This window comes from Podarcis raffonei, chromosome 17 (genome assembly GCF_027172205.1).
Source record: "Podarcis raffonei isolate rPodRaf1 chromosome 17, rPodRaf1.pri, whole genome shotgun sequence".
NCBI lineage: Eukaryota > Metazoa > Chordata > Lepidosauria > Squamata > Lacertidae > Podarcis > Podarcis raffonei.
This window is the reverse complement of record NC_070618.1, coordinates 22,016,542-22,036,204: the sequence shown is the minus strand read 5'-3', so window position 1 is coordinate 22,036,204 and position 19,663 is coordinate 22,016,542. Positions and strand designations below refer to the sequence as shown.

Below are 19,663 nucleotides of genomic sequence, written 5' to 3'. Positions count from 1 at the left end.
CAACCACACCTGGCTGCAGGTAGATTGACCATAATGACCCACCCTCCAGCAACGTCTTTAGACAGCAACACCTCATACAGTGGTCACTCAGGTTACAAACACCTCGGGTTACAAACATTTCGGGTTACAGACTCTGTTAACCCGGAAGTAGTACCTTGGGTTAAGAACTTTACCTCAGGATGAGAACAGAAATTGTGCGCTGGCGGCAGCGGGAGGCCCCATTAGCTAAAATTGTACTTCAGGATAAGAACGGACCTCTGGAACGAATTAAGTTTGTAACCAGAAGTACCACTGTACATGGAAACTGCAGTGACTTCAAAACAGGGACACAAGAATATTAACTGGAGCTGAGCATTATTTGACCGTGCTAGCTCTTCTGCGGCCGCACTGGCTCTCGATTCATTTCAGGGCTCAATTTAAAAAATTGGGTTATTAAAACTAATCTTTGGCGTAGAGTGGTTTCAGTACAAAGTGTCAACTGTTTGTGCTGTATCCGTTAGGAGGAAAGGGGTTTTTTGCCGTTTTTATTGCTTACTAACTTTAATTAGGGCCTATGGTATTTTTACTACCTTCTTCGTAAGCAACCCAGGGAATAGTTACTGCTGTGTGGCCATACAAAACTTAAAACAAGTAAGAATATAAGTGGCTTGTACTGAAATTCCCAAAGGACATCAAGAGGATTACTCTTTCCCAAAAGCCACATGCCCCATCACTATGTTAGAGTCCAAAACAGACAGCCTTAATGTTTTTACTGAAATCACACGCATGTTCACATTGGGTAAAACGGCATCCTCCATGTTTCATTTCAGATCAGGACCCTCCTTTTGACAAACCGTGAGATTCTTCAGCTGTATTTTGTTAAAAAAAAATCAATTTAATATTAAATTACTTTTATAAAATGCAGGTCCATCTAAATACAAAATTAGCGCTTTTAAAATCAACATACCAGAGGACAAAAAAAATTAAAATACTAGAGTTACAAATGTGGACATTTCTTGAGATTTCAAGTCGGCTATTTGTCATTGTGGGCACATTCAATTTGTAACAACAACAACAACAACCAGGTCTCCATGATTCTACTGTTGATTAGAGAATATATTTCTGGAAGCTTAGCCAAAGGCCACCAGCTTCTATCCCGTCAGTACAGTAATGGATCTTCCTTCATCTGTTGGTGGATGCTTCCTTCTGGCTCATATCAGGCAGCTTGGTTTGAAGGAAACGATGAATGTGGGGCCATATCTTGTTAGTCTCTGTTCCCGAGAAAGATTCCAACACGCCTTTCCGGCTACAGAAGAGCCAAGAGATACATTAGTCATGTTTGTCCGGTGTTATAAGTATCCTAAGGTTTCAAATATAGTATAAATATTCATAAATGCACACATATCTAAATATATAAACCATGTATAGTACAGGAGAGCAATCCTGAAGCCATTTTGACTCTCCCAATGACGTCAAATATTCCTCTGCAGTAAGGGAAGCAAATGGGGAAAGCCTTCCCAGTGTATGAATAGGATGTGCCTGTGACCTGGATTCAGGAACTAAAGTATTAACCATCACAAAAGAATGGCCAGGCTGCCCAGGTAATGCAATCTGCGACCATTATCAGGTCTCCTGACAGACAGGATTTCTGCTGCAAGCCTCCTATGATGTAAGTATGAATGATCATTTTGGGTTGGTCTTTGGCTAAGGGGGCTGGGCAATGTCAAAAGTCTTTAAAGGTTCCTGCACACTTTTGTTCAGGGTCTCTCCCTCCTTGGACGGAGGGAACTCTGTTGCAACAGAAAAATAAATATCTGCCTTGCTTGTCAGTGGATTCAGCCTCCATCCATTTTTCTCTGACCGATCATGGACTTAGGGGACTCAAGAGTCCCATGGAGAGCTGGGCTGCAAAAGCCAAACCCCAATTTTTACATCACCAGCAACACTTCTTTTAAGTCTCAGAGGTCTTGAAGGACCTCTTCAAGGACTCTCTTGCAGAAGGACTCCCTCCCCTATCCAATCTAGGATCTGAAGAGGAAGAAACAAACTAAGGAGATCAGGATGCTATGACTTATAGAAATCAGGATGTGTTTCTTTAGAAATCCTGCTCAGGAAGCCACTGACTCAGCGGCTAGGAGCATCATTACCTGAAACTGGAGAGGCCTATCAGGAGTGAATATGGACCACAGGTACCAAACCGTGTGGGAAACAGAGAAAGGGAGAGAAGATGCTTAATGAAATACAGTCATACCTCCGGTTGCAAACGTGATCTGTGCGGGAGGCACGTTCGCAACCCGCAGCGTTCGCAGCCTAAAGTGTTGCGTCGGCGCACGCACGTGACGCGATTCGGCACTTCTGCATGTGTGTGATGTCATTTTGTGCTTCCGCGCATGTGCGAGCACCGAAACCCAGAAGTAACCCATTCTGGTACTTCCTGGTTCCGCGCAGTCCACAACCCGAAAACGGCCAACCCGCAGCGTTTGTAACCTGAGGTACGACTGTAAGGAGCTTACCGATAATATTCCAGGACAGGTTTGGTTTCAGTTTCGTAAGATTTCAGCCTCTTCATAACTGTTTCCGGTTTGTCATCATCCCGTTGGACAAGTGGCTCTCCAGTAATATCATCACAACCCTGGTTATGGGAAAGGAGAAGTCTCAGGCACAATGCCGTTTCACTCTAGACCCACCTGCACACAATTACGCCATGTTACGCAGTAATGGCTTCCCCCAAAGTTAATAATAATAATGTATTATTTATACCCCGCCCTTCTGGCTGGGTTCTCCCCAGCCACTCTATGCGGCTTCCAACAAAATATTAAAATTACATTAAAACATCAGTCATTACAAACTTCCCTAAACAGGCCTGCCTTCAGATGTCTTCTAAAAGTCAGATAGTTGTTTGTTTCCTTGACATCTGATGGGACAGCGTTCCACAGGGAGGGGGCCACTACTGAGAAGGCCCTCTGCCTGGTTCCCTGTAACCTCACTTCTCGCAGGGAGGGAACCGCCAGAAGGCCCTCGGCGCTGGACCTCAGTGTCCGGCCTGAACGATGGGGGTGGAGACGCTCCTTCAGGTATCCTGGGCTGAGGCCATTTAGGGAAAGAATGCTGGGAACTGTAGTTAGGAGACCTCTGTTCCCCTCACAGGGCGACAATTTCAAGAGTTCCTGGGAAGAGAGATGGATTGTTAAGCCACTCTATCTCTGTGAGGGGAACAGGGGGTCTCTAACAACTCTGAGCACCCATAACAAACTCCAGTTCCCAGGGTTCTTTGGAGAAGGCATGACTATTAAAGTGGCATGTTGTGGATGTGGTCTCTGTCTTTATCTACTGTGAAAGGGATTAATTCTGCTCACCCGGTGAATTTTGTTTTGATGGCTCTAAAGAAATTATAACAGGAACATATTAAATTCTATTTCCAAACCAAACTTCAAAAGCTGCTCTCATAAAACTGGTGCTGTTGCTCAAGTAAAGCCAAATTTTATTGTATTTAGCTATAGGCCATTACAATAAAACTCTGGCCCCACCTACATAGAGCAAGGAGATTGCTGAATGCAAGAAACAGTACCACATTAAAACATGGAATCACCTGAACAATAAAACTTTTGTCTGATTTCCACCACCACCCCCGTCTTTGTAGCTTAATGGTCACCCTGTGTGTGTGATGTTTGTATACACATCTTGCCCCTTCTTGTGTGTGGCAAAGTAAAGGGCTAAAGGAGGGACTGGGTCTTAATCCAGTATCATTGCACAGATACCTCTGGAATGACCTGTTTTGTTTTGCTTTGCTTTTTTAGAAAATTTAAAAGCCATCGATCACCTATTAAAAATACTTACAGTATCAGTCCATTCATATCTGTACATTGGCCAAATGTTTGCCACTGTCAGCTTTGACAGGTATTTTTTGAGGTGGGAGGGGCGGGATAGACAGTCTGAATTTTGTTCTCCACTTTCCACCATCAGGTGTCAGGTGCTTCCAGAGCATCAATCTCCTTTCCTCAGGACATGTTATTTTACCATTAAGCAATATCCCAATAAGCACTGAGCTTCGGGGAACAAACATACATATAGTCGGTTTGTATTAACCAGTAGAACCCATGCAGCTCATCTGTTTTATAGCAGACTGACAAAGGCACTTACTTACTTGCAGCATCAACAGTATTTGGTAATCAGCTAATTATCACTCTGTTTTCCCAAATAGTACCGATCACAAATATGCTGATCCGATTCTCCCACCTGCAGTTAATAACCCCTAGCAAGCAGAGACATCATCTTGCCAACAAAGGTCCATATAGTTAAAACTATGGTTTTCCCAGTAGTGATGTATAGAAGTGAAAGCTGGACCATAAAGAAGGCTGATCGCCAAAGAATTGATGCTTTTGAATTATGGTGCTGGAGGAGACTCTTGAGGGTCCCATGGACTGCAAGAAGATCAAACCTATCCATTCTGAAGGAAATCAGCCCTGAGTGCTCCCTGGAAGGACAGAACCTGAAGCTGAGGCTCCAGTACTTTGGCCACCTCATGAGAAGAGAAGACTCCCTGGAAAAGACCCTGATGTTGGGAAAGATGGAGGGCACAAGGAGAAGGGGACGGCAGAGGACGAGATGGTTGGACAGTGTTCTTGAAGCTACCAGCATGAGTTTGATCAAACTGCGGGAGGCAGTGGGAAACAGGAGTGCCTGGTGTGCTCTGGTCCATGGGGTCATGAAGAGTCGGACACGACTAAACGACTAAACAACAACAAGCAGGAGCGCTGTCAGTTTCAAGCATTCCCAGCTAGTAAGAATTATTTTAGATCCACTGCTACTCGTGGCACAATCATAACCATAAGGAACAGTAGAGATTATTAGTGCATTTGCAAGAAGATACAGGGTGACCCAAGCATTTAGTCCCTTGCTTGAATGGCACACAGAAAAAAGAGGTTGGCGAGGGGGGGATATTTGTTCCTACAGTGCTGGACTAGAAGCAAACATCACTCACAGGGATTTTGGGAGGGTTGAATTCAAGGTTGTAGACCCTGCCGCTGGCAGGATGGATCCAGCGGGCAGTCAGGCGTTGCTGGATTGTCTCAAAAGGCACATCCAAGTCAATCACCGTATCTATTGGACATACTTTATCCAGAGCTTCGGCCTGTGGAACAGTCCTAGGGAAGCCTGTGACAAAGAAAAGAAACGCCCTTGTAGAAATCTCAGGTGCCTTTGTGAAATAGCTAGGCAATGACTCCCGCCCAAGTCTGAGACTTGTGGGGATGTTCAGGGAGGCAGGAGAGGATATATTGTTTATTAACAACCTTCCTAAATTGCGCTAGCAAGTTCCTTTACTTAGCAGAGTTTTACATTCCCCTTTTAAACACACAGCAGATAGCTGGTTGCAGCTTGTGTAAGCCTCTCACTATTAGGTTCCTGGTAAGTTTCCTTATATCTCTCTTAAAAGAATAAGCACACCACATTCTTGCGTAAAGCATATAAAAGAAGTTTACTCACATCATCAGTTCACAGTTGGATCCCTGAAGGCAGACTTAGTTACAAAGTATATACATTTGAGTCTATCCCATACGGGGATTATCCCAGTGTCTTTTGTTGGCTGAGAGACAACAGAGTATTTCTAGAAAAAAGCTGCTCCAACGATGGAGGAAGTCAAAGAGAGGGAGTGTGCTGCGTGACTTGCCCTTTTGTTACCTGGACAGGTAAGGTCACACCCACCTCTAGTCACATGCAAAAGGAAGTATGTCCCAGCCAGGAAGAAATAGGAAGTTTTTGACTGGCTGGACCAAACATTCTCCTGCATGTCCACTCTAGGAAAACAAGGGATGTTGTTACCTGGACAGGTAAGGTCACACCCACCTCTAGTCACATGCAAAAGGAAGTATGTCCCAGCCAGGAAGAAACAGGAAGTTTTTGACTGGCTGGACAAACATTCTCCTGCACGTCCACTCTAGGAAAACAAGGAATGTTGTACTTGACTGCTACTTATGTATCACATCCCACAAGAATCAGGAACATAGGAAGCTGCTGTCTACCAGCATCGGTTTAGGACGATATATCAATATATCACCCAGCCCTACCAGGAGATCCAGAGACCTTCTGACTGCAAACCAGAGGTTTTTCCACTGAGCCGCAGCCCTTATGTCTGCCCTAAACGCTCCAGAATTCCTCTCCACTTCATAGTTTCCATCCACACAAGGATGGGTGGGAGAGGACTTTCCACAGCCCTGCCAGAGATGTTACTGTCCAATTCTCACCATCCAACAACACACTGTTTCGCTCCAGGTTTTTCAGTTCACTGAGCATCAGCCGCGTGATAATGTCATCAGGAATCAGTCGGCCTTGATCAATATAGGACTTCGCAAGGATACCAACTTCTGTGGAAGTAAACAAAACAAAAACAACAAAAAAGTCATCAGAACACTACGTGGGACAACACAACTTGCCCAAAGTTGTTTCTGGATTTTCTGCTTTTGATTTGAAGCACTTGTAGAGAAATACCAGGGGAGAGAAGTCGCTTCTAGAGAGTCAGGCCTCTGCCAGAGAGCCATGCATGGCCCGTTCAGGAGGACAGCAAGGAGGCACAAGCTCAACAAACCTCTTCCAAACATTATACACACTGTTTTCAAAATAATTAGTCCTAATTAATTCTTCACCTTTCCAGTCTCTTCTTGTTGAGTTAAAGTAGCATGGCTGATATTTTTAAAACCAAATTAAAGGAAAAGGTGACATGGGAGAAATTTTGAGGAATATCTGCTCAGGTTTCCTCAACAAAATCTCCCATCTCCCAAACTCTTCAAGCCCATCACTGAGCTCAACAGTCTCAACACTTTCAACCTAGTTTCTGCAACCAGTGTTCTGCCTGTATTTGCTCAACAAGGGCACTCCCTCTAACTGGTTTCTCCCTCAGCGGGGTCTGCTAGCTCTTCTTTTCCGTAGCCATTTTGTGTGTGTGTGTGTGTGTGTGTGTGTGTGTGTGTGTGTGTGTGTGTTCTTACCTTTATTCTAAAAACATTAACTTAGCAAGTCCCACCAAGTTCAATGAGACAGACTTCCCAGCATGCAGGCTTAAGACTGCAGCCTTAGGAACGCAGCTGTGTTCAATATTTTACTCCCTGCGTCACCCGGCTAATGATCCATTTTAAAAAAACCAAAAACCTCTTGTCCCCCTTTTTCAGGAGTTGCCTTCAGCTGATTGTCTCTATCACCTGCAATATCTTTTCATCAGTTCCTCCTCTGACAACTTAAGTGTAAGAGCAGTGTTAGAAACTCAGATATATAAGCTAGGCGCCAAAAGCCCCGTTAAGCCAAGGTTACAGTCACCAAAACAGAATGCCTAGTTGCTGTTTTTGGGGCAGACAGTTTGAAAGACGTATTTTTCAATATGACTTTTGGGTTCCTGAAATTCATTCTGATTGTGCAGATAAAATACAATGGATAGAATTCTACAGGATGTGTTAAGGTAAAGGTAAAGGGACCCCTGACCATTAGGTCCAGTTTTGACCAACTCTGCGGTTGCAGCGCTCATCCCGCTTTATTGGCCGAGGGAGCCGGCGTACAGCTTCCGGGTCATGTGGCCAGCATGACTAAGCCGCTTCTGGTGAACCAGAGCAGTGCATAGAAACACCGTTTGCCTTCCCGCCGGAGCGGTACCTATTTATCTACTTGCACACTAGTGTGTAAAAACAGCCAAGATCCAAGGATCCCCAGGCATGCACCTTCAGATGGTGGAGTTGTCAGGCTGCCCAGGCATTTTCACTTGTCACAAGTGGCCCCATGGCAGAAAATTCTGAACGCTGTGTAAGAGTATAAACATCTCTTTCGCCTTCCTTTTCTCTCATTTCCCATAACTAAAACCTTTGCATTTTGACTGCAGTTACAGGGCAATTCTACATGTGTCAGAAGAAAAACCTCATTGTTCTCAGTGGGACAGGACTTTGTACTCCCTACACCTTTAAAACACATTCAAAGCACATTCTTTCCCTCAAAGAACTCTGGGCAGTGTAGTTTGTTAAGGGCTGCTGGGATTTATAACTTTGCGAGGGCTAAACTACAGTGTCCAAAATTCCTTGAGAGAAAAGAGTCCCATAGTTTGAGCACAGCTGTATTCCCAGGTGCATGCATATGGGACTGGGCCTGAATATTATTTTGCTTTACACCATTCCAGACCAGCAACCATTAATCTCTACCCTTACATCTACCAAGCAGCTCCCCCCCCCCCCGGTTCTTTGGCACAAGGCCTCAGGCACTACATTTTAAAAGTCCACTTCTTCGGCAAACTGTGTGTCATATCTGCCTTGCCTTCCCCCTCCATCCATGGTGTGGGTTTAACTTTATCCCACGTCAGTTGTAAACTCCTAGGGGAATTGCCTATAAAGTCACTGGGTGCACCGGGAAGGGATATCTGCATAGACAGGCATGTTGGCCTTCTGAGAGTCAATACAAATGAATGTTTAACTTGCATGAACTTGCAAAGGGTAGCAACGTTTATTTGAACAGGGCTAGGTGCCTGCTATTCAGCACCACATGAGATTTTAACTAGCCAGAGCAGGGGGAAAGGGTGAGAGTTCACATACAGCATTACGCTGTGATAGGAATTTTGAGGTCTTAGATATATGGTAATGTTCATAACCGCACATACATAGATCAGCACAGGAAGACCGACCTGAAGCCATTTTGATTCCTAAACTGAGCAAATATTTTCTCTGCAAGGTCAAAGTGGAAAAGCCTCCCCATTGTCTTTTCCTTCATAAATCCTGTCTTAAGGATATGTCTGTGTTTGAATAGGGTGTAAGCCGGTGACATGGCCCAGGAACTAAGTATTTATCATTACAAAAGAATGGCCAGGCTCCCCAGGCAATCCAATCAAGTAACCTGCCAGACAGGAGATAAACAAGGACAGGATAAAAACCATATTCAAATTTCTGTTTTAGACCGCCTTTTCTGTGATGTAGGTGTGATGTATTTGAGGGGTGGTCTTAGGTTACACCCCTTCTGTGATGTATGTATGATGTATCTGGGGGTGGTCTTGATCTACAGGGTGGCAATTTCAAAAGTCTTTATAAGGCCTTGCATGCCATTTTTCTGGGTCCCTCCTCTCTCCTGCGGGTGAGGGGAGCACCCTGTTGCAACAGATCAATAAAGATCAAGCTTACTAGCTGCTTTGCTTCTCAATATTCTCTGGTCGGCCTCTGTTATTCTCTCCTACCAATAGGGAACCCATGTAAGGACTCTATATGGGCTCTTGGATACCCCATAAGGGAAAAGGGCAATTTTTGTTTACAACAATGCCAAACCAAGGCTTGCTGCAAATGAGGTTGGTGTTATGTCTGAACCTGGGTTTGTGCTTTGTATCCTGCAAACAAGACCATGAGCAGTAAGCCAAGAGCAGTCCTCTTTGTTTGTTTGCAGCAACAAACATTGTTTGTTTGCAGTGAAATAAAAAAATTAAGGTCTTATATATATAATAAATGTTCATAAATGTACCAAGCAAACACGTACATAAATATATAAACCACATGTCTGAAGCAGCACAGGAAAACAGCCATGAAGCCATTTTGGCTCCCAAACTGACCAAATGTTTTCTCTGCAAAGTCAAAAGAAAATGGAAAAGCCTCCCCATTGTCTTTTCCTTCACAAATCCTGTCTTAAGGGTATGTCTGTGTATGAATAGGGTGAGCCTGTGACCTGGCTCAGGAACTAAGTATTTATCATTACAAAAGACTGGCCAGGCCCCCCAGGGTATCCAATCAAGTAAGCATTAACAGGTAACCTGCCAGACAGGAGATAAACAACAACAGGAGATAAACAACACACTCAGATTTCCGCTGTAAACTGCCTTCTGTGATGTAGGTATGATGTGTCTGGGGGTGGTCTTGGACTCCAGGGCTGGCAATTTAAAATGTCTATATAAGGGCGGGCACACCTAGGTTCTGGGTCCTCCTTCTCCTGTGTGTGAAGGGGGCACCCTGTTGCAACAGTTCAGTAAAGATCAGGCTTACCAGCTGCTTTGCTTCTCAATATTCTCTGGTTGGCCTCTGTTATTTTCTCCGACCAATGGAGAACCTACAAAGGACTCTATAAGGGCTCTTGTGTCCCCCATAAGGGAATAAGGGCAGATTTTCATTTATTACAGCAGCAAGACAAACCACAAGCTTGCTTTGGGATGCAACACAAAGCCAAACCATAGCTTAGCTCCCAGCAGCATGAGGAGACGGAAGGTGTAAATAGGTGAATAAACCGTATTTCTTAAAGGGCCACAGTCTCCACCGTGTCTTCTATTCTCCAAAGGGGCACAGACCCTGTGTGGGTGGCTGAGACCCCATGGACTCTTTGCCACCACTTGGCAGTGTTAACGGAAAAATCCAAGGGCTCCCTTGGACAAAAACAAAGACACCAACCAGGATTACTTGGAGCAAAACAGCAGCCTGTAGGCTTGGCCTTTATTGAACTGTTGCAACAGGGTGCTCCCCTCACTTGCAGGAGAGAGGAAGGACCCAGAAAAATGGTGTGCAAGGCCTTATAAAGACTTTTGAAATTGCCACCCTGTAGATCAAGACCACCCCCAGAAACATCATACATACATCACAGAAGGGGTGTAACCTAAGACCACCCCTCAAATACATCACACCTACATCACAGAAAGGAGGGGTTAAGGAAGGAGTTGTGCTGGTAACCTGAGTGTCCTGTCACCTGGCTGGTTCCCCATTTCCCCCTCCCCATGAGTACTTTCCAGGTGACAGAGGGGAGCTTGCAGTTTCCTGCCCCCAGAGGGAAGAGCTGATTATTGTCCTTTGTTTCAGTCTGTGCTGAATCCACTCCCATATGCAAGTTCTTTGTGATCTTGATGGTCTTCTGTCTAGGACCATCAGGGTCGGCATAGCAACTGGGCAGGGCTCCTGTGTATGTGCTAGTATGCTCAAGGGATTATGGCTGCCCTGTATCAAACCTTCCCCATCTTGTAGTCCTTCCTTCATGGAGTAAAATAAAAGTGGAACAGTGCAAATCCGATGTATGGTTGATTTTCTATGAATTTATAACAGAAGCGTGGTGTATGTAGTGTGTGAGTGTGTGTGAAGTTTGTACAAACTGAATGATTGGGGGGGCGGTTTCCTGCGACAGCAGGCACCAGACTTTTGTAACTGTAGACACCAGCAAGCTGCTTTGGCTCAGTGCTACATGCAAAGCAAGCCAACGAGTACCTTTAAGCGCAAATTACAAAGCGCTAATAGATCCATGATTGCCATTTTTGTATCCAGCAGACACTCAAGGGTATGTAAGGGATAAGGCAGTAAAATCTGGGGCTTGTATACATCCACAATGCACCAAACCTTTTGTACTGTATACATCCACATTGCAAGACTGAAACAATTGCATTAACATTTATATTTTGCAGTCACTTTTCTTCTCTGTTTTGTTAATTATTGTTTCTTTGTTGCGTTACGTACATGTTTTGAATGGTTATAATAATAATAAAATGACAAATAAAAATATATTTTTAAAAAACAGTGCTGCTTCACCCTTCGCACAGAAAGGGAAAGTAACACACAATGCAATTCAAAAACCATCTCAGGGTTATTTTTCATGCCTCTTTCTAAAGTAGATTATGAACTGTCTCAGCACCTCAGAAACACAGCAACTAGCTAACCAGTGTGCTTTCCAAATAGTTACTGGAGAGACAGGTTCAAGTCCTGAAACCTGACATACTGGGGTTGGGGGTTTAAACTTCAGCACTAAAATAACAGAAGACAGATATAGCAGCACTTAGGAACCAGGAAAGATAAATGGAATCCCAGAATGAGCACATTTTTGAATGCCACACACAACAACCAGGACTGCTGTTTCCATGTTCTGCTGGCGAGCTTCTAAGAAACTTTCAACCAGCTTCTGTTGGAAACTGAATGCTGGGTTAGATTTATATACTCTCCTTTTTTTCTGCCACCTGGTCCTCAAAGCAGCTTACAACATAGAAGCAACTTTAAACCAATGCACTTTAAAAACAAATGATAATCACAAAGCTAGCAATAGCTCCATAGCAACGTTCCACTTCCATTTACACAAGATATTTAACAAGAAGAACTCCTGCCTTGGCAGAACAAGCATTACCATGTTTTTCTGCGTATAAGATGCCCCCATGTGTAGGACAACCCCTATTTTTTTGAACCCCAAATTAAGAAATCCATCTTTTAAACATCAAACAGAACAACTTTGAGCTTACTGGGGGTAGGACACCCAAGGTTATTGAGATTTTTTTTGAAAAAAGTTGGCCAAAGCTGTTGAGCTTTTTGAGATTATAATAATATTATTATAATATAATAATATAATATAATATAATATAATATAATACAATACAATATAATATTTATACTCTGCCCATCTAGCTGGGTTTCCCCGACCACTCTCAGCAGCTTCCAACAACATATTTAAAATACAATAAAACATCAGACATAAAAAACTTCCCCAAACAGGGCTGCCTTCAGATGTCTTCTAAAAGTCAGATAGTTGTTCATTTCCTTGACATCTGATGGGAGGGCATTCCACAGGACAGGCACCACAAGAGTAGGAACCAGGGCCAGAGCCAACCCCCTGTGTATTCACCGTCCATGTATAAGACAACCCCCAATTTTTGACTAATTTTTTTAGCAAAAAAATCCAACTTCTACGCAGAAAAAAGACTTGGTACATATTTTATTAGCTGCCTGGACAGCTGCGTGGAGGGAAGGAGGGGTGGGGGGAGCTCTGGTCTACTTCAACAGGACTTTTCTGACACTTTAGCACACTTCTGCATTAATGCATGAACCCAGTGGGGCAAGGATGCCACACAAGGGTGCCACTCTAAAGAGAACGCTGTCGTTGCATTTACACCCCATGGCTGGCACAGTTTTAACTTTCACCTATTGGCAGGGCCAGATTTAGGTTTGATGAGGCCCTAAGCCACTGAAGGTAATAGGGCCCTTTCTATGTCCAGCTGTCCTTTGTCAACAACAAATTGTCGCTGTTTTTTATGTTGAATATATGCTATATGTTAATTTATGGACCTAATTGGTATCTAAAGCCATTGGCACTTAACAAATAGGAGCCTACACAACACAAAACACTGTTGCTGTATGTAGGTTTTATTTGTTTTCTATCTTATATTTTGGAAATGTACATCCAGGATTTTTTCCTTTACATTTTTTTGGGAACCCCCAAGAGAGTGGGCCCCTTCATGGATCACTGCCTTGTCGCGGCGAAAGGGCTTGAATAACTCAGAGAAGCCGTGAGCTATGCCATGCAGGGCCACCCAAGACACACAGGTCATAGTGGAGAGTTTAGACTAAATGTGATCCACGTGGAGAAGGAACTGGCAAACCACTTCAGTATTTTGCCAAGAAAACTCCATGGACATAGAAAAGGAGAAGCTTTGAGAAGAAAGTGAGTGTTTCCAAGACATGCTCTGGTTCGTGGAGTCACGGAGAGTCGAACACGACTAAGATGACGAAACAACAAAAAAGAGAGTAGGGCCCTAAGCTACAGCTTCTTTAAAGGTAAAGGGTAAAGGGACCCCAGACCATTAGGTCCGGTCGTGACCGACTCTGGGGTTGCGGCGCTCATCTCGCTTTATTGGCCGAGGAAGCCGGCGTACAGCTTCCGGGTCATGTGGCCAGCATGACTAAGCCGCTTCTGGTGAACCAGAGCAGCACACGGAAACACCATTTATCTTCCCGCCAGAGCGGTACCTATTTATCTACTTGCACTTTGACGTGCTTTCGAACTGCTAGGTGGGCAGGAGCCGGGACCGAACAACGGGGGCTCACCCCGTCGCGGGGATTCGAACCGCCGACCTTCTGATTGGCAAGTCCTAGGCTTTGTGGTTTAACCCACAGCGCCACCCGCGTCCCTATATAGCTTGTTTATACGTAAATCCGGCACTCCCTATTGGGCCAAGCAAACAGTTTGCAAGGAGGCATTGGAGAGCCTGGCAGGAGATCGCACTATGCCAAAGCCCTGAGCCTCCAGAGGAACGCAATCCATTTTCCCACCTGTGCCACAAGGTTGCCTATGCGTCTGTTTGCTCCATAGTGGTGCTTGTGCACCCATGAGTCAAAAGACCCAAGCACAGCGACCGACACCAACAAACCCAGAATCGTAGAGTTGCAGAGTTGGAAGGAAACCCAAGGGCCATCTAGTCCAACCCCCTGCACATCTCTCGCCCCTCTTCCTACCATAGCTGCTGGTACGACGGAGCGAGGGTAGCCACCACCTTTGGGTTGGGCAAAATATACAGGGCTGTTCTGGCAAAATAAAGGACAGGTGGGGTGGAGGGGAATTGTTGGGCTAAAATGACCATTACCTGGCGCAGAAATGGCTTCAAAGCAATCCATCATCATTATTATTTATTATTTATACCCCGCCCATCTGGCTGAGTTTCCCCAGCCACTCTGGGCGGCTCCCAATTCAGTGTTAAAAACAGTACAGAATCAAACATTAAAAACTTCCCTAAACAGGGCTGCCTTCAGATGTCTTTTAAAAATAAGATACCGGTAGTTGCTTATTTCCTTGACATCTGATGGGACGGCGTTCCACAGGGCGGGTGCCACCACGGAGAAGGCCATCTGTCTAGTTCCCTGTAACCTCGCTTCTCGCAATGAGGGAACCGCCAGAAGACCCTCGGAGCTGGGCTCAGTGTCCGGGCTGAGCGATGGGGGTGGAGACGCTCCTTCAGGTATAGTGAGCTGAGGCCGTTTAGGGCTTTCAAGGTCAGCACCAACACTTTGAATTGTGCTCGGAAACGTACAAGTGGAAGCTCTCAGTAAGGGCAAACACCCCAACAACAACATTGAAAGGAAATCCTCCCTACCGGCCGAATTTCTGCCTGCCAGAAGGATGATAAACGCAGCCAAAAAAGAAAGAGGGGGGAGGGGAGGGGAGAGAAAGCGACAAATTCCGCTTCTCTTCCTCGTGGAGTTTGCAAAGGCGCATCCCAGCAATATGCCAGGGGGCAAAAAGGCAGCGGGAGGGGGAGAGCCTTCCTTGCTTTGGGCAAAACGACAACATTCACTAATTTTGCAACGGCCCCTTGGATGCCCGTGGTCTGCAGTCCCGGGGGAAAGGCGCGCGGGGGGGGGGGAGGTGAGGCTCACCCGGGCATGATTTGCACCAAGTGTGCCATCTTGGCACCGCGACCCTGGGTACCCGCGACCGTGGGAGCCTGAGGCCGTGGGTGCCCTGCAGCGTGCATGGCCCCGGCACCGAAATGCGCAGGTGCGCCTGTGCCATTCGTGGGGGATTTCGTGGGTGCTCGTGCGCCCAGGGCCCCCGGCAGCTGGCACCAAGGATTTGCTCCTTGCCTACCGCTCTTGCGGTTCATGTTGTCGCGCAGGATGTCCCCGCTGGAGAGATGCTTGAGCGCGAAGTGCTGGACGATGCGCGCCGACACCGTGCCTTTGCCGGAGCCCGGAGGGCCCATGATCAAGGCGCGCAGCAGCAGCGCCCGCCGCGCCGCCATCGCCCAGCCAAGCGCGCTCCGTTCGCTCCCCGAGGCTCCTCCGGCTGCCCAGCCAGCGACGCCTTTCCTCCCTCCGCCGGAGGGGCGGCTCCTCCCGCTGCTCCCGCCCCGGAGGCCGGCCTCGCCCGTCGGAAGAGGAGGGCCGTGGAGACGGCGGCGCTCTCCGCCCGCCGCGTCGTGCCTCTCGGCTGGAGTTGCCTTTCCGTTTGCCTGGAAAGAGCAAAAAATAATAATAATCACAACCGCACCAAAAAAACCCTTTCCCCCCCTCTCTCTCTCTCTCTCTCTCTCTCTCTCTCTCTCTCTGTGCCAGTCTCCCTCTCACGCAGAGAAAGGGCGCACCAGAAGGATCGAAAAGAGGAACCGAAGAATCGTGGGCACCCCGGGGTCATCTAGTCCAACCTCCGCAATGCGGGAATCTCCACGAGATCGTGTAAGGCAGGCGGCCATCCAGCCTCTGCTATTGCTTTCATTTCCTGCGCATTTTTCTAGACATCGGGTTGGCCACTGTGAGAAAATGCTCCACTAGTTAGGCCTCTTATATCTCTCTCTTAATCCTTTGGAAATGACACTTGAAGAGTGGAGAATGAAACTTATGGATTACGCAGAATTGGACAAAATGACTGGGAAAATTAGATACCAAAAGGATCACAAGTTCATCGAGGACTGGGGAAAGTTTACGGATTATCTGAAAAACATATGTGATGAACAGACAACATTAGTCGGTTTTAAAGAGGCTTTGTGATAGTTAAAGGTGTATTGTAAAAAAGAAATAGAGATGAAAGGATAATATTAATTGGCAATATAAGATATCGAAAATGCGTAACAAATAGAAAATATGGATGATTGGTGGAGGAGCTGGTGGAAGTACAAAAACTGGAAATTTGAGAACATTGTTGTGTTGATCAATTTGTAAAAGAAAATTTAATAAAAACTTATTATATATATAAAAAAGGAAATGTGTGTTTTTAGGATCGCAAGGGATTAAGTTTCTCTTCTCTCCCCACCAACTGCAAGATGGGGGGGGGGATTGAGGCAAAGATTTCCAAATGATAACTTGACAATACATGCCATGGTGTTGCAGCACAACACTCGATTTATTTGCTGTCATTTTTGTTTTTGTTTGATTGCTGGGAATTTTCTTCCCACTTGCTTATTTTAGCTTAGTGCTTCCCAACACCCCCTATTGATTTTATTATTATTATTATTATTTAGGCCTTTGTGGAATGAGATCTCTAGATGCAAGAAGCTCAAAGCACTCATTTCTCCTGGCTGTCTTCCACAAACCAGTTCATGCAGAATGGAGTAGACCAGGGGTCAGCAAACTTTTTCAGCAGGGGGATGGTCCACTGTCCCTCAGACCTTGTGGGGGGCAGGACTATATTTTGGAGGGGGTGAAATGAACGAATTCCTATGCCCCACAAATAACCCAGAGATGCATTTTAAATAAAAGCACACATTCTACTCATGTAAAAACACGTGGATTCCCGGGCCGGATTTAGAAGGCGATTGGGCCGGATCCAGCCTCAGGGCCTTAGTTTGCCTGCCAATGGAGTAGACCAATTAAAGCCAAAGGGAGGAAATGATTTGTGGGACGCAAGTTCTGCCATCTCACCTTGGGGTAGGCGGACAGCGTATGACTGTTAATGCAATGTTAGCTGCTGATTAAATTCGGAAATTGTCGGTATCCATTTCAGGTTTCTATTTTTGACAACCTTTCTGACCAGCGATGTAATGAAGTCATGCAACTTTGTGTCTCCCTCATCCATTGTAACCATTAGCTCATCCATTCTCCCTTTCATCAAAACAATTATCTCCCGGCCTTCACCTGCCTCCCCAAACTCTCCAATATCCTCTCACCCCACTCTGTTTTTATGGTATAATTGTAAATTACCTCAAGACTCATGTAAAAGGCAGATTTTTTTTAAAAAGGCAATTGTGTGTGTTTTAAAGTTTGTACATTGCGTGTGTGTGTGTGTAATTTTAAAAACACAAACAATGGTTTCTTCCAGACTGTTGCAATTTGGGGGTGGAATTTGATCACATAAGAACAGATTCGGGAGGAGCAACTAAAGTTGATCTGTTGCTCTTGCATGACAAACCCATTTCCACCCCAAAATTGGACTTTTTGTGATAAGGAAAATGATGGGAAATTGTTTCAAGCATATGTTATCCCCGCACGTTCAAATGCAACATTGCATTACCTCCCAACAAACAAATCGGAATCAATGCTCAATAAATAGTCAACAGAGAGCAACTTCCCTGCAAACTTTTTGCAGACAAAATCTATGTGAGTGCTCAATAAACAGGTCTGCAAGTGCTATCAGAAGGAGTCCTGTGTCCTTCTTGGGTTTGACAATCTCTCTTCTTTCTTTCTCTGTACACTTTTAGCAGACAAGCCCTTTGGAGCAGAGCTGAGTGGATCTTTTGCTACAGTGTGTGTTAGATGCCCATGTAATGTTTGACAGAGGTCTTTAACCTTTAGAAACTTCCCTGCAGGCAGAAAGAATGGGCACGTCAAAGCTGTCCCTATTTTTGGGTGGGATTCAACCACTTCCCAGCAATATCAGGTCTCACAATTACAGTTGGTTGGGATGGGAAATCCTGCAAAACGAATCTGCCTCCCCAAAATACTAGACTTCTTGGGATAAGGATATTGATGGGGAATAGAGAGAGTGGGATAACACTTGTTTTGACACAAAGTTCTCTACCAATTAGGATGAACACTCAAGAAACAAGACTTCTGGAATAACTCCTTGACAATGAAGCAATTCCCATCACTGCATTGACATGCTAGGGAAAAAATTCACTCCCTAAATTTCTGCATGCCATATGTCAAGGCGGGAGACGCAAGCATGTCACAAATAACTCACAAGGTGTCAGTGAAGTTGACTCTATTCCAAGAATCAAAACAGCTCATGTCTAGCGAGCACAGCACTCTTCCCAGCAGATCTTGCTCCAATGAGGCAGTTGCGAGGACTGAAGGTCCCGCCCTTCCCATAGCTCCCTTAATCTCCTGCTCTCCCAGGTCCTTCCCAAGCCACCTGAAACTTCTCTGCCTTGTCTCTCTTTGCTCTGCCCTCTTCATACCTCTGCAGGTTCTAGGAGACCAGGGTTGGGAGGCAATGGTCACAGCAGGAGGGGGACTCCCTGGCTTCTTCAACAGCCAGCCTCATCTCTACCTCTACTTCTATCCCTCTTCTCCAACTTCCACTTCTCCCTCTGATTCTGTACTGCTCTTGTAGCCTTTTTAGCCTCGGGTGAGAAGAGCTTTGCGCCCGGGACAGGGAAATGGGAGTCAAAACAGACACTCAAGGAATAGTTTCGGAGAAAAAGCTTTATTTCTACCTTCCATGAACTGGTAGAAGGAGCAAGTGTGATAACTCACAAACAAGCACAAGTTCATAGTCATTTGCACAGAGCATATATTCCCCTTCCAGTTCCCTCCCCTTTCTCCTCCTCCTCAAGAGTCCTGCCTCATGATTTCCCCTGAGCAGGAACAGAAAGCTCCTGTCTTGGAACTCTTTTGGACTCTTGGCACCCTTCCCAGGAGGGGATGAGAAGCCAAGGGGGTCGAGGAGTCTCACGGTTCAGCATGTTCAAGATGTGTTACAACCGAATGAGATAAGAGTCAGTTCCCAGGCCTGAGTATTCTTGGCAATGACAGAACCTATTCATTAGTCTTTTGAAGCCTTCTCGTACTGATAAAAGTAACGGTTTGCCTTTGCAACAGCATCTTGTGAGAAAGCAGAGGAAAACTTTAGCTGTGGATTTTTTAGAAGAGAGAAATGAATTTTGGACAGTCTAAGGTGACTTCGGGCCTAGGTGGGGCACCTGTCCTCACCTCCTTCACTCTCTGCCAGAGTCTCTTCCTGCTCATGAAAGTCTGTTACCTCTTCAGCTTCTGAAACTGTAGGAATGATCGCTGGGTTGTGGAGCACACTCCCGCCCGCGGGCAGCCTTAGCTCTCTGCACGCATGACCTTGGGGTGCAGAGCACACTCCCCCTCACAGATAAAGCCACAGCTGTCTGAACATCTTGCCCTCTGTCTAATGTTTTGCGGTCTCAGTAGTCTGCCGTGTCCTGTCTGTGACCTTTGTCTCTGAGACCTTTGTCTCCTTCATCATACATTGTGCAAGAGGAAAATGACGCGGTGGAAACAGGTGCCAAAATAACTTTGTCCCACCCCACAATCTCGGGACTGGAAGATGT

General features: G+C 45.6%; 1 protein-coding gene across 1 annotated transcript; it reads right to left on the bottom strand.

Moving 5' to 3' along the window:
• Positions 1-863: 863 nt before the first annotated feature.
• On the bottom strand, positions 864-15,528 carry AK3 (adenylate kinase 3). Its single transcript, XM_053371142.1, has 5 exons — positions 15,298-15,528; positions 6,222-6,341; positions 4,961-5,133; positions 2,493-2,611; positions 864-1,285 (listed from the first exon to the last, which is right to left on the bottom strand). Exons 1-5 carry the CDS (start codon positions 15,449-15,451, stop codon positions 1,162-1,164), a joined length of 690 nt encoding a protein of 229 aa, XP_053227117.1. The 5' UTR covers positions 15,452-15,528; the 3' UTR covers positions 864-1,161.
• Positions 15,529-19,663: the final 4,135 nt, after the last annotated feature.

What these genes read in the sequence shown, in the direction of transcription:
- AK3 (XM_053371142.1), bottom strand. Translation starts at nt 15,451, where the DNA reads ATGGCGGCGCGGCGGGCGCTGCTGCTGCGCGCCTTGATCATGGGCCCT. An exon ending in CAACATGAACCGCAAGAGCG is followed by an intron (nt 6,342 to 15,297) that starts GTAGGCAAGGAG and finishes TTACTTCCACAG; the next exon opens with AAGTTGGTATCCTTGCGAAG. An exon ending in CCTGTCCTGGAATATTATCG is followed by an intron (nt 1,286 to 2,492) that starts GTAAGCTCCTTA and finishes GCTCTTCTGTAG; the next exon opens with CCGGAAAGGCGTGTTGGAAT.